Here is a 12,179-nt window from a genome sequence, read left to right on the forward strand (position 1 = left end):
TGTGTGTGACATCGTCACCGAGTAGTCATATACCACGTACCTAAAGCACAATATGATTACATTCCCAATCCACACTGGACCATCGTTGCCGTTCTCACCGATCAAGTATCTCCAAACCCATACCGCCAACTGGCTTGGAGATTTTACTGGAACATAGAACCACCTTGGCTTCTCTTCTTTCCCTCTGCTTCAGCGGCATCGACAAATTTCTGTGGCATGTCACTGGTCGTGAAACAAGCACTCGTAGCTAGGTAGCTCTCCTTGAAGGTATTCCACAACACGATGTCCTTTGGGTGGGTAGAGCACGGACGCGGGTAATAGGGATCATTGAAATAGAAAGCTTGTTTGAGCTGTTTCACACCCTGTTCATCCTCGGGAAAATCACTGCACTGGTCGAAATCGAGGAGCCAAATACCCATCGATCCGCGCTTGAGATGGAGTTCAGAAGCAAGGTTTTCCATGCCGAACCTATTGGTGGCCTCCAGTTCCGCAGCGGTATGTGGTATCTTTTGAGCGGGCGTGTTCCCCAAAACAAACTCGACGTCGTTCGCATCGAGTTTCGCCCTCCAGTGGATGATCGCTAATGTCTGTGCGATAGTCTCAGCGTACAGCACAGTATCAAGTTGTAGGAGTTCCATCTCGTCGATCGCCATGTCGAAATTGCGAAGCCTGAAAGTCTTGTTTGGTGGCCGCTGTTGTCGTCGACCGAGATAGATGCGGATCAAGCAGCCCTTATGTTCCGGCTGGGACAGGAAGCTCTCCTTGCGTTGTTTAATACTTTTAGGTGCGAAGTTTTCAACGAGAGCCGACCGAATGGCCTCTTGGACTGGAAATATTCGCCCAGAAGTAAAGCTGCTCTTTAGCTGGACGAAACTCTCTGGATATGGAAATTCGGTACGATGTTTACTCCAGAAGTCTTCGTTGCCAGACCCGATCCAGGTGTCGAGACTGGGTAGATTGATGCTTCGTCTCAAGATTGAAGAGGTCTGCCGCAGGGCTTCTTCCACGCGAGCATGTTTGCAGTAGTCGTTGTACAGCTGGTCGTCTTTATTCTCATTGGCGGCCTTTAATACCTGGTTTGTGCCGGTCAATGCCCATACGGTGCCGCACTGTCCCTTGCCTATTTTTTTGACGGTATTCGACACAGGTCTATCGTCGTTATTGGTTGCGGTAGATGTAGTGATGAAGAATAAGGCTATGGTTGAGAATATGCAGCTCAGGATTTGTTGTACTCGTAGAAAGATCTTATTGAGTAACGTCGGGTTGCCGGTGCGGATAGTCTCTCGTTTGGGCATTATAACACGTTTAGAAGCAAGTAGCCTCTAGTCTGTTAAAACTTGATCAAGACGAAGCGTGCGCCAGTTTGTTCTTATAGGTACTGAAGCCATGGGCAGTTTGGGACCTGGGGGTGTGGGCGCATATTTGCACAAAGTTAAACTTTCGAAGCATAAGTTCAGCTTGCTCCACGGTCATAATGATACCACAAATAAGGCTTCATACTTGAAGGAGATCGCAGTTGCCTTTGTTTGCCTATTGCCGGTGGATCCCATGCTTAGGCTTTCGTAAAGCGTATTAAATAAAGTTTGTCCTTGACGATGGTAGGCAACTGCAGGCAAGCTCATGAGGACAACTGTTTGCGCCACTGGCCTTTCTTCCTTGATAGTGAAGACCTACGTATCTCGATGTTAGTACTGAGTAAGTCCAGATTGCTCAACGCAAGCAGGAATTACGTCGCGGCCTCCATTATGCATTCATCCGCATGGCTAATTGCCTCTCGGTCGACAGGATCCTAGAGACCCAACTTTTAGCGTTTACATCCATCATACCGTTCAGATTCAAATTTAGAATGAGTCTAGGTGACTCAGAGTGCAGTAGTGTACGTGTCTTCTTTTAGACAGCATCTCCCTCCCTAGGAAGGTGGATGACTAGAAGCGAATGAATACTTAGAAGTAGTATTTGACACTATGTAATTCAACTTTTCTTGTCCAGCGTGCGTCAAATCCTGAAACAGTCGCTGCTATCATATATACCTGTCCATGGGAAACTCCCAATCCCTTGCCTACTCTGGAATATAACCGTCCTTTTTCGGATCAAAGCCTGCCACTCCAGCGCCGAACCCCTCCCAACCGTGAAACTCGTCTAGAAACTTGAGAGCAGCCTTTAAGTAGAACCCATCCTTCGTACCATAAGTATCTTGCATGACTTTCGGCGCCCTGACAACCTTGAAGAAATGCGAATCCAACGCCCACTTATGCTTCAATGCCGTACTATAAACCCACTCCCAATCCCTACCCTTCACGTCAACGCTCTCGAGCTTCTCGATCCCGAACGCGGGTCGTAGCTGGTTGATATACTGAACAATCTGGAACAGAGCAAATTGCTTGAGAATCGACGCATGGCGTTCTTTTGGGATGGAAATCCACAGTAATCGGATCGCATGTGCAACGGTCATCAGGTGGATGCAGAAGAAATCGAACGAAGCGATGGCGTCACCGGTGCTGATGGCCATCAGCACGCTAAGGTCGCAGATCTGCTCTAGTTGCTGCAGCGGGTCAACAACTTCCCAAGCGTTCCAATGCTCCAGGACGATGTGAAGATATTTCTCGGCTAAGAGTTCCGTATTTGTGATTCCGGGGAGAGCGAATATGTTGTCGAAACGCTGGTCGTCGTGGACGCGTTGCATGATCTCTGCGAGGGATGTTGTTTTGTAGGTCGAGTTGTCTGGCGATGGGTGGTCGATCAGTCCGTGAAAGCCGTCGTATTCCGTGCATCCGAGGCTCAGGGCTTGTGTGGCAACTTCTTTACTACCGTATTCGTAGGCGTAGGCTAGGTGGATGAAGGGGTGGCCGACTGCATTTGAAAAATACTTAGCATGAAGGAAAATTAAGCCCGAAGCCATGGTTCAACATACGTCCGCCGCAATAGCCATTAATCAATGGCTCTGGACCAGCGTACAGATACTCCTCCACAACCTTCTTCCAGTCACCTCCGGATTTCTTTACTTCTTCATCGAAGAAATCGACAAACGCAACGGTAAACCTAGGTTCAAACTCGTGAGTTACTAGATACTCTAGCACACAAAAGGCCAGGATACGAACTTCTTCTCCTGCAAATGAGCCCTCCAGTTTGCTTTTTCGATTTGATCTCCGCGCACGAATCTTTCGTCAATACTTACGAGCGTCGTGATTTCATGCTCATACGATTTCGTCAACTGTTCGATTCCTGCACCGATTCCATAGGCTGAGCCTAGAAGCTGCAAGTGTTGAACGCTTCCCTTTAGCATAGAAAGTCAATCGTCGAGGTTGTATCTTACATGTGGTAGATGACTGTGTAGTATCAGCTCCGGCTCTCGGAGCGGCGCGACAGTTACATGGCCCTTTTGGAGTAACTGGCCAAGGGTTTTGGTGCGTTCATCGGTGGCTGTGGATACGTCGAATGCGGGTAATGGTTTGAGTTCCTTGAGGACCGCAGGTTTAGGCAGACGAATTGATCCTGTCGTAGTCGTTGTCGCTGTGGTAGTGGTGGTGGACATGATTGCTTTTTGTGGTTGAGGCTTTCAAGTTGGGGTGTGGTTATCGCCGCCCCTTTTTAACGGCAGCCTTCCGGGCTCAATGTTTTCTTTGCTGGACATCCGCGGATTCTCACCTCCCGTCCCGTCATGCGGGGTAGCTTTCGAGACTTTGGTCTCCACGGGTCCATTCAATCGGACATGGAACCATCCAATTCCTTGAAGTCGGTTTCAAATCAAAGTATGTTCCGAATGGCTCGTGGTTCGTTCCTGCTTACCTGCTCCCTGTCGAGTGGTGGGACACGTATTTGGTACCGATCTGTTCTAGGAGATAATCCATTGCTCCCAGAGAGGCCTGCATTCGACAATGGATCGAGAGCGGGCTTTTCGAGCACAATCTTCCCACAGAGATTCAGCAAAGTATCCAGGAGCTTATGTCATTCAGTGATACAATCACATGGTGTAGTCATTGTCCCTACACGAATGCCCTCGTGCTACCATATAAGTGAACCCTGGGATCCTAGCCCTTGACTAGCAATAAGACACGCAGTTTGCAGACCTACCTGGGAAAACCAGCAAGCTAGCAGCCATTGCCTATAGCGGGCGGTGACTTCTTCAAGTCACGTCGAATCGCGAAATCTGGACGCACAGAATGACGACACAGTCAAGGAGCCGAACCGAATCTGTAGTAAATAGGATAGACTGACTGAAACGTAGTGAACATTCCACCAAGCTCGTGGCTGGTTATTTTATTTGGCATGTAAGGATTATTATCAAAAGGTTCATTCATTTCCACACTATCTCGATTCACAAGTCGAATTCCGCAGGAGTATTCAACGCCTTGCTTCACAGCCGACTCTGGATTATATGAATCTCCGTATCCCAATCCCAGATGAAAATCACAGACCCAGTCAAGCACACTTGTACAATGTACGCGCGGCGTGACTTCAATTTCGAGTTGAAGGCGTCAATTTAGACAACGGCTCAACATCGGGGAACCTTTGTCGACACCAACTCAAGTTATATTTCAGCCTCGCGGTTCTCACAGCCTCGTTGGAGAAACCAATCGGAACAGTGTCCGAAACTTGACCTCAACATGCCCGGAACGCAATATGCCAGCAACCCGACTACGTCTCAATGGTGAGTGTATGACTACATGGGGTCGCTAGTTCGTGGGACCAAAGCCGGGGTAGGATGTAAGCTGTCTCGGTGCATTTTCGAGCAGCCAACCATCAACGCAAAGATGGCTCCCTGGCGGATGTGGAACCAAGTAAGCAGGGATGGAAACCGATTGAAATATATTGGGGTCCCGTAAGAAAGTACAACCAACATCATCACCTGAGGCAGGACACCGTAATACAGCCCGTTCCACTCCAACACCATCCAACATGGCGACACCAACTACTCCTCAACTCACCATTACCCTCCTGGGCGCCACGGGTCGCACGGGGCGAGAAGTGCTTTCCGGCCTACTGAAGCGCGACATTCATCATCTGAAGATCTACGTGCGCTCGAAGCAGAAGCTCATCAACTTGTTTCCACAACTGCTATCCGATACTCGCGTCGAGATCTGCGAAGGAGAAGTCACGAACCAGGAGACGATGCAGGCGTGTCTTTCAGGCGCAAAGATCATCATCAACACGATTGGAGGATACTCGTTCTTCCCGGATGGCAGTCTGCAGCGGGCTGCCGAGTCGATCGTCATGGCGCTCCAGGGTTTGAGGAACAATGCACGAACGGACGGTAGGAAGTGGGAGAAGCCGCGCATGTTGCTGCTAAGTTCGAGTTCGAGAAATGAGCGCTTCGCAGCGGCCAGGCCGAAACTCGTGCACTGGCTCATCGAGACGGCGTTTCAGAATGGATACAATGATCTGAAACTTGCCCATAAGGCCGTTTTGGTGGATCCATCCTTGGTGTCGGTCTTGTTCGTGCAGCCAGGTGTTCTCATTGAGGAGGAAGCAACAGGGTCCTATATCAGTACCGAAGAGGTGAAGCTTGCCTGCTCGTACGAAGATCTAGGGGCTGCATTTGTCGATCTAGCGCTGGAGAGAGGTTATGATGAGCTTCGGGAGGTGGGTGTTTCGAGTGAACTCGGGAACAGGGCGGCCCGGTACGCGCCTATTATGTTGAGGAAGATTGCGGCTGGTTTCTTTGCTGCTTATGTCCCTGGAGCATTGCACATTACGAACTTTCTGGAAGGTGTGCAGAGGCTGATTTGGTGATATCGATCATATCTGGGCTGGTATAGTTCGTGTGTTCTCGTGATGGGAATGAGACATATCGGAGCCACGTTAGTGCTGTCTACGCTACTGGGTACCTCCTAATGATTCCTTAGTAACTTTTTTTCGTGAAAAGACCGCAAATACGTCGTTGGAGCAAAGATTCCAAGAAGAAAGGAAACTCCCACAACAACAGCATGACTCGAATCCCGATCCCCCATCCAAAACTATTCCAGGGCTAATAACGGCCCTGTCTTGTATGAGAAGCTGAAATCCGAAGATTTGCGCCACAATCATGGATTTCATTGTTCGAGGATTGGTACTTTGTACGGGGTGGGAATTGCACAGCAACGATTTGTTTCGGAGCCTATCGACTGGCAGAGGTCTTCGCAACTCCAGACTCCAAACGTCAATCCTACATCCTCTTACAGATATCGTCCCTAGCTATGACAATCTTACAATACTCTGAAAACTTCATGGGAAACCGTCAAGTCCTCAAGCCCCTATATTCTCTCCAAGTGTAAGGTATCGGGGGACCAATTGCCCTAAATTAGGGCACTATGCCACCTATAGATAGATGTATATGCCTGGCTCCCGCCCTTTGAGGTCTAGGAAGGCCCCCAAGCAAATTCAGTCTATCATGCCTTGTCTCATATAAAACAGGCGAGGATGAGCAGGCCATCAAAGAAGTGCGGCCAGCATGCCCGTGGCGAAACCAAGCATCGGCAGCATACTCCTCAGACCATTGAGGGTGGTCCAAGACCGCAACAGAGCAAGCACCTCCTCGTCATCCACCGCCGTCCAGACCTCGACTCCTTTGGCTGCTGCCGCTGAACTCAGTTTGGCCTTCTTGGCTTTCTCGTGCAATGCCCCATTCGTCCGCTTCATGATGAGGAGCGTCCACGGCACGATCGCCACCGTCAAGGCCACGGATGTAATGTACAGCTGTCTGGGACTCGCAAGGCCGAGCGACCAAACGGTGGCGTCAGCAGTCCAGGCGAGAAACGATAAGATCGATGCAATTCCAACAGAGATGGGCGGGTTCTGAGTCGCGCCTTTGTCGTACAAGCGCGCCCACTGTGTTACTAGCGCTCTCACGGGAACGGAGTCGTCTTGATGAGATTGCGAAAGAGCCGGCACTGCGAGGAGAGAGCAACAGGCGATGTTTCCTGACGGATGAAGATTAGTATGCTTCCCTTGTTTCTTCTCTCACCGTTTGATTGATATGGAGACGTACCTGATAGCCATGCTGTACCACCGATGCCGGTGATCTGTGCGATGACATAAAATAGCGATGCTGTGGTAGCCATTGCTGTTGAGAAAATAGTCGAGGGTCGATAGATTCGATGTGTACTATTATAATGGCTTGTATATTCCACCAAACCAATTTCTATGTCCAAGGCACCTGCCTCATCACCACAGACCCGCCCCTGTTATATAATTGCTGATGGACCACGCCACATGATTTGTTGCTATATATACAGCACGCTATTCTCATGCCTTTAGGCCATGAGCCGTTTTCCATTGCCGCGAAAGCTTGATGCAGGAGGCCCAAGTTGAATCCCACGAAAAGCCTGGAGTAACGGACCTTCTTCCGATTGGTCGTAACCCAGCACTGGCATAGGAACGAGATAGGGCCGAAGCATCGGTGATTATGGGCGGTTTGAAGCCGACGGGCTGTCAAAGGTCCTTTTCCATGTACTTACTCGTAGCTGCGTAAAATAGTGGGAATCCGTCCGGTGGGACTGTTGCTTGACGTCGGTTGTAACAAGCCTATGCGAACGAAGAAGGAAGGAGTTTTGCGAGATGCGCTTGTTCATGCTTCATTCAGTATTGAAGGAAGGGCGCTTCAATTACTTTCTTCAATCAGCATCCAGAACCTCTCTAGCAAGGAAGCACGCGAGCAGCTAAGAGAGTATTGTTATGTCCCTCACGTGCCTCATGCCTCCCAACACATAACCTCCAAAGCATCCAGAAGTCCCGACCTGGATGACTCTATACCCACCAGTGCTCTCCAGCGTCATCAGTCGGCCCTTCACATGCACCGGGTCTAACAAAAACATGATCCGGAATCACGCCATTGAAAAAAGGAATCTGTAGCGCCACCGTCTCCGTGTCTCCTGGGTAGTAAGTCAGGTGGCCTGGAGCACGTAGGTCGCTATCCACGGCGATGATGAGCTGATTCCACCCAGGCTTGATGTATAGATGTTCGTGCGCGTGCGCGTGTTTGCGTCCGTGCCGCAATTTGTCCACCATTCCTGTGGATGAGTTGGGCTTGGGTGCATGGACATGGGCGGCACCGGAAAGTAGAACGAAATACCTGTCGTAGTAAGTCACTGAGACATCCACGATTATACGATATGCCGCTCTGCTTTTGTGCAATGGAACCCTTTGATATCCCGGTTATCATGACTCACATGTTAGCAGGCGGGCGATGCCAGCCCTCGCCACTACGCGGCGGCAGTACCACGTAAGTGGCATTACTGACATCACCAAGGGCCAACGCGACTCCCACCGTTGGGTAAACATTGAAGGGAGCTGCGAGCGCCCAGCATTCGATTATAGCGTGGTAGGGCGGCGAGGGCGAGTTGAGGACTGCTGTGACCTGGAACGAGGTGTTGGAGGAGGATCCTCCTGGAAACTCAGCATCTTTGAAATGAGACGTTGTTTCGTGCTGAGGTACTATAAGTCGGTTTTGATCGTTGATATCTTTGCTGTTCGCCAAAGCGACGGATAGAGTGCCGAGGAGGACTTGAAGTCCCAGAAGGGTTGTTGAGCTGAGAAGCCTCATTGTCGAAGAGGTGGACGTCGTTAGGTAAGAAGCACTCTGGGATCGTTATGCACAGTCAACAGCTGCGCTTAGATGCCGTAGAGAAATCCTGTAACTCGGAAGACCACCACCTTGAATACCACAGCGAATGACTCATTGACCAGTAGGTCGTCGACATCCAGTGGCTGACGTACTCACAAATAAGTTGCACTAATTACTAATCGTCGTAAGTTGCAATGCGGAGTACTGATCGACAATTGTTAGAGCCTTGTTGGTGGTGAAATGATCATCGCTTCTGTGGTATCGCGCAAAGGCACAATGCATATCATTTCAACCTGGCGGCCATCCTGGACAATCTTGTAACTACGAGTAGAATCACAATTGGGGATACACAGTGGTAGGCCTTCATGAGTAGCTCTGGCCGCATGCAAACATGGTTTCTTACAGATTTCCAGGTGGATGCATGCACAGACGACACGATGATGATATTTTGAAATTTTTGAAATTTTTGGATCTACCTTTGAGTGTGCTATCACATTTTCTAGTAGTCATGTATGCCATGACACATTTCCCCTTGTCGACTGCGCTAGATACACCAACCATTTCTTCAGAAATTGGTTCTCTTCGATGCATAAAGCCGCCATGAGAAAAACAAATTGTGGACAATACTGTCCCAGTCCGCGGAAAGAGTGAGGCTGCTTCGTTGTGCTGAAGTTGCAAGTCATGCCACATAATGCATCATAATGGTCGTAAGGAGTGTCGTTTTCGCACAAATATGGAAATGGAGTTATGACAGGCCGTGATTGTCTCGGATGTGTCAATTTGCGAACGCTGCTTTGAAGAATGTACCTGCAAAGACCAATTAGGTTGCCCATATGATCTAATCCACCGTCACACCTGTGACATAGAAGAGTACAAAATTCCGTAACATGGGTGCCGTGAACCCGAAAGAAATTTGTACAACTGAGAGTGATCATTTTACAGGAGTCGTGTATAAGGGCTGTACAAGTTAGGAGCGAAAGATCTCCGAAATGATTTTGAACAGATTTCGCTTGTTGGGTGAGGGTGGTGAAACTCTGGAGTCGATAGTCTTGTGAGGATTCGTGGGTGCTCGTGGTCGAGCCACGGACATGGGTCCGATGATTTCCATATCGCCTAGTTCGGGGAATTTTCCACTTTTGTCATCGATGACCGGTAAAATCACCTTGGTGAGGGGCTTTTCAAGGACGGCACTGGATGTCGTCGACTCTTGCATCTCAGAATCACCATCGCTAAGTCGGGCCAGAAGAGGTGCCATGGCTTTCCTCATGATGGTATGTTGTCTTTTCCACTGATCATCTATCGTGGTCCATTTTTCTTCAGTCAACCTATAGACCTTGGAAGTTGGACCGTAGTGTTCGGCAGTCCTGGCAATTTGTTTGGCATAGTTGGTTCGTGCTTGGTCCCAGTTGTTTCTAAACTCTGCATAAGAGTCAAGTGTCATTTCTTCGGGCGTATATGGTTCGGGGTGAATGGAGAAGTTGGCATGACCAAGCTTCACAGCCCATGGGTCATAAATGTCATCCAGCAGTTGCAAAGGAGGGATTTCCCCGGTGATTGTACTGGTCCGAGACCTGTTGTATAGAGAGACCATGGACGGTTTGGTGGAGAGAGGTGGGGAAGGAAGATAAGATAATGGGGGAGTTTCCATGGATGTACGTGAACTCATGACGGCCGAAGTTGGAGCAATCGAGGGAGACTGAAGTGGAGACTGTATCGGAGGTTCTTTTGCAAACAACTCTGAGAAGACGGGTGGCAGGAGAGGTGTGGTAGCTTGGCCCGGCTCCTCTTGGTCGGAAGGTTTGTAGTCAATATCGACAGGGATTGACTGGGGCTCGAAAGAAGTCTGGCTTGTTGTGGCTTGCGATGGAGAACTCGCAATCATACTCTCATGCTTGGAAATGGCACTCAAGGCTGGACTGAGAATCTGAGAGCCATTGAGTGAACCTGAACGAGAAGCTGGAGAGTTGATGTGAGTGACTAAAGATAACTGAGGCCCAGCTGCAGACCTGTTCCGCCAACGCCTGGACAGTGAGCCTAAGCGACCGCTCAGACGATGGGAGCCTGGCTGGGGAACTTGATCCATGGATCTCGGCCGTTTGAATTGACGTTGCTCAAGAGGTGGGGTGGGCCAGTCAATGGTGTTGCCCAAAGTCCACTCAGGTTGCACAGGTGAACTGGGGGGTGAAAGGTGGTCGTGACTGTCGGCGAAAGCCTTGTTGTAATCGATCAGATCATCAGGAGAATGGTCAACCAAGGTATAGCCAGAAAACTCATCCTTCTCTTGCGGTTCTTCCGTCACATCTTCCAGCCTCTTTGCTCCACTATGCATGTCCAGGGATTCTCGAGCGATAGGTGAAGATGCGATGGACGATCCAGAACCCTTGGAGGAATGACCCCGAGTAAATATGGAGGTTGTGGGAGAGGACAAGTCAATGGAGGAGGAGGCAGACATGGTGGTGTATGGTGAGCCATCTGATGGTTGGACGGTGGCATGATCCATGGAGAGTGATATTATCAATATCGAATATCGAATAGTATTATTTTTGGAGGGGAACGAATGTCTGGGGAGACCCAAAGAGAGGGAGTCGAGAATCGTAGATAGAACTGGATCGGAGGATGGTTCAGAGTAGACGCATTATGGCTGGATGGGTGATATGAAGACTAATAGGTCCAAATTGATCTACTCCATGTGGATGGAGACCGGCGACGTCAAAGACAGAGCAGTCGAGGCGGTCGCGCGTATGTGAATGGCTCAGTGTTGCGCGAGGGTCCAAGCTGGTGTTTGTGTTGTTGCAGTGCAGGCCAGCAGTTGAACCCGAGAAGAGGGAACAGACCAGTTGGGTGAGTTTAGGACTCGACGACGTCCGTGTGTCTTTGGAGTTCTGGAAACGAGGCCATCAGTTGAGTGCCATGTGGACGAGTCAGAAAGGATGGAGATGTGCAGATGAGGTAGCGAGGGTTCGAGGAGTGGTGGGAGCAAAGCAAAGCTGTACGAGGTTCGAATGAATCGGGCATGTATAGAATGTTGTTGACAAGTCAAAAAACAAAAGATGGACGTGCGTGGGGGGCCAGAGGGAAGCAGGATGACTGGTTGGGGAGAGAGACCGAGAGAGAAAGTCTCAAAAGTGTTCAGACCACTCACCAGGCCCGGGGCCAGTCTGGGCAAGGGTTTCTAGGTTCAACTCTTGGGGATCGAGTACCTCTGAGTCGGTCAGGACCGGGGACAGTGCAGTCGAAGCCTAAGAGCCCTGAGCCGAAGCCTGAGCCTAAGGAACTCCGGCGCCCAAGTCTCCCAGGAGCTGGGGGCACCACTGGCACAACATGCAAGAGCACGGAGCAGCAAACGGCCCAACTTCCCAGTTTGTGGCTGGCTTGGGTGGAGGACCGACGAGGGCTACCCATGCCCACTGGTTAAGGTGAGCATCGGTGGCGCATCTTGGGGACTTGTTCAAGACCCCTGCACCCTCTGAACCTTGGGCTTCCCACCCGCGGTGGCTCTGAGACCGAGTCCGGCGACATGGGTCTGGAGAAAAAGAAGACTTTTTCACTGAACGCCACCACCGCGAGAGGCTTCAAGTACAAAGATAAAAAAGATGAGAGACATGCTTCTTACCAGAATGTAGTGATAGTGTCTGTACTC

The 12,179-nt window shown here is 50.0% G+C and overlaps 6 protein-coding genes across 6 annotated transcripts; 1 reads left to right on the forward strand and 5 right to left on the reverse strand.

The window, feature by feature from the left end:
* Positions 1 to 143: 143 nt before the first annotated feature.
* On the reverse strand, positions 144 to 1,295 carry LTR84_001713 (uncharacterized protein; the record flags this gene model as incomplete). The annotated part of the gene is made up of 1 exon (XM_064845332.1): positions 144 to 1,295. One exon carries the CDS (start codon positions 1,293 to 1,295, stop codon positions 144 to 146), a length of 1,152 nt encoding a protein of 383 aa, XP_064706877.1.
* A 764-nt stretch (positions 1,296 to 2,059) lies between these two features.
* Positions 2,060 to 3,532, reverse strand: LTR84_001714 (uncharacterized protein; the record flags this gene model as incomplete). Its single annotated transcript, XM_064845333.1, has 4 exons — positions 2,060 to 2,850; positions 2,912 to 3,039; positions 3,099 to 3,274; positions 3,314 to 3,532. The coding sequence occupies 4 exons, from the start codon at positions 3,530 to 3,532 to the stop codon at positions 2,060 to 2,062; spliced, it is 1,314 nt and encodes a 437-aa protein (XP_064706878.1).
* Positions 3,533 to 4,896: 1,364 nt separating this feature from the next.
* Positions 4,897 to 5,730, forward strand: LTR84_001715 (uncharacterized protein; the record flags this gene model as incomplete). The annotated part of the gene is made up of 1 exon (XM_064845334.1): positions 4,897 to 5,730. One exon carries the CDS (start codon positions 4,897 to 4,899, stop codon positions 5,728 to 5,730), a length of 834 nt encoding a protein of 277 aa, XP_064706879.1.
* A 678-nt stretch (positions 5,731 to 6,408) lies between these two features.
* On the reverse strand, positions 6,409 to 7,037 carry LTR84_001716 (uncharacterized protein; the record flags this gene model as incomplete). The annotated part of the gene is made up of 2 exons (XM_064845335.1): positions 6,409 to 6,896; positions 6,965 to 7,037. The coding sequence occupies 2 exons, from the start codon at positions 7,035 to 7,037 to the stop codon at positions 6,409 to 6,411; spliced, it is 561 nt and encodes a 186-aa protein (XP_064706880.1).
* A 685-nt stretch (positions 7,038 to 7,722) lies between these two features.
* LTR84_001717 (uncharacterized protein) lies at positions 7,723 to 8,518 on the reverse strand (the record flags this gene model as incomplete). The annotated part of the gene is made up of 2 exons (XM_064845336.1): positions 7,723 to 8,047; positions 8,145 to 8,518. 2 exons carry the CDS (start codon positions 8,516 to 8,518, stop codon positions 7,723 to 7,725), a joined length of 699 nt encoding a protein of 232 aa, XP_064706881.1.
* A 988-nt stretch (positions 8,519 to 9,506) lies between these two features.
* On the reverse strand, positions 9,507 to 11,039 carry LTR84_001718 (uncharacterized protein; the record flags this gene model as incomplete). The annotated part of the gene is made up of 1 exon (XM_064845337.1): positions 9,507 to 11,039. The coding sequence occupies one exon, from the start codon at positions 11,037 to 11,039 to the stop codon at positions 9,507 to 9,509; it is 1,533 nt and encodes a 510-aa protein (XP_064706882.1).
* Positions 11,040 to 12,179: the final 1,140 nt, after the last annotated feature.

Source organism: Exophiala bonariae (genome assembly GCF_035927105.1).
Source record: "Exophiala bonariae strain CCFEE 5792 chromosome Unknown scaffold_11, whole genome shotgun sequence".
Lineage (NCBI taxonomy): Eukaryota > Fungi > Ascomycota > Eurotiomycetes > Chaetothyriales > Herpotrichiellaceae > Exophiala > Exophiala bonariae.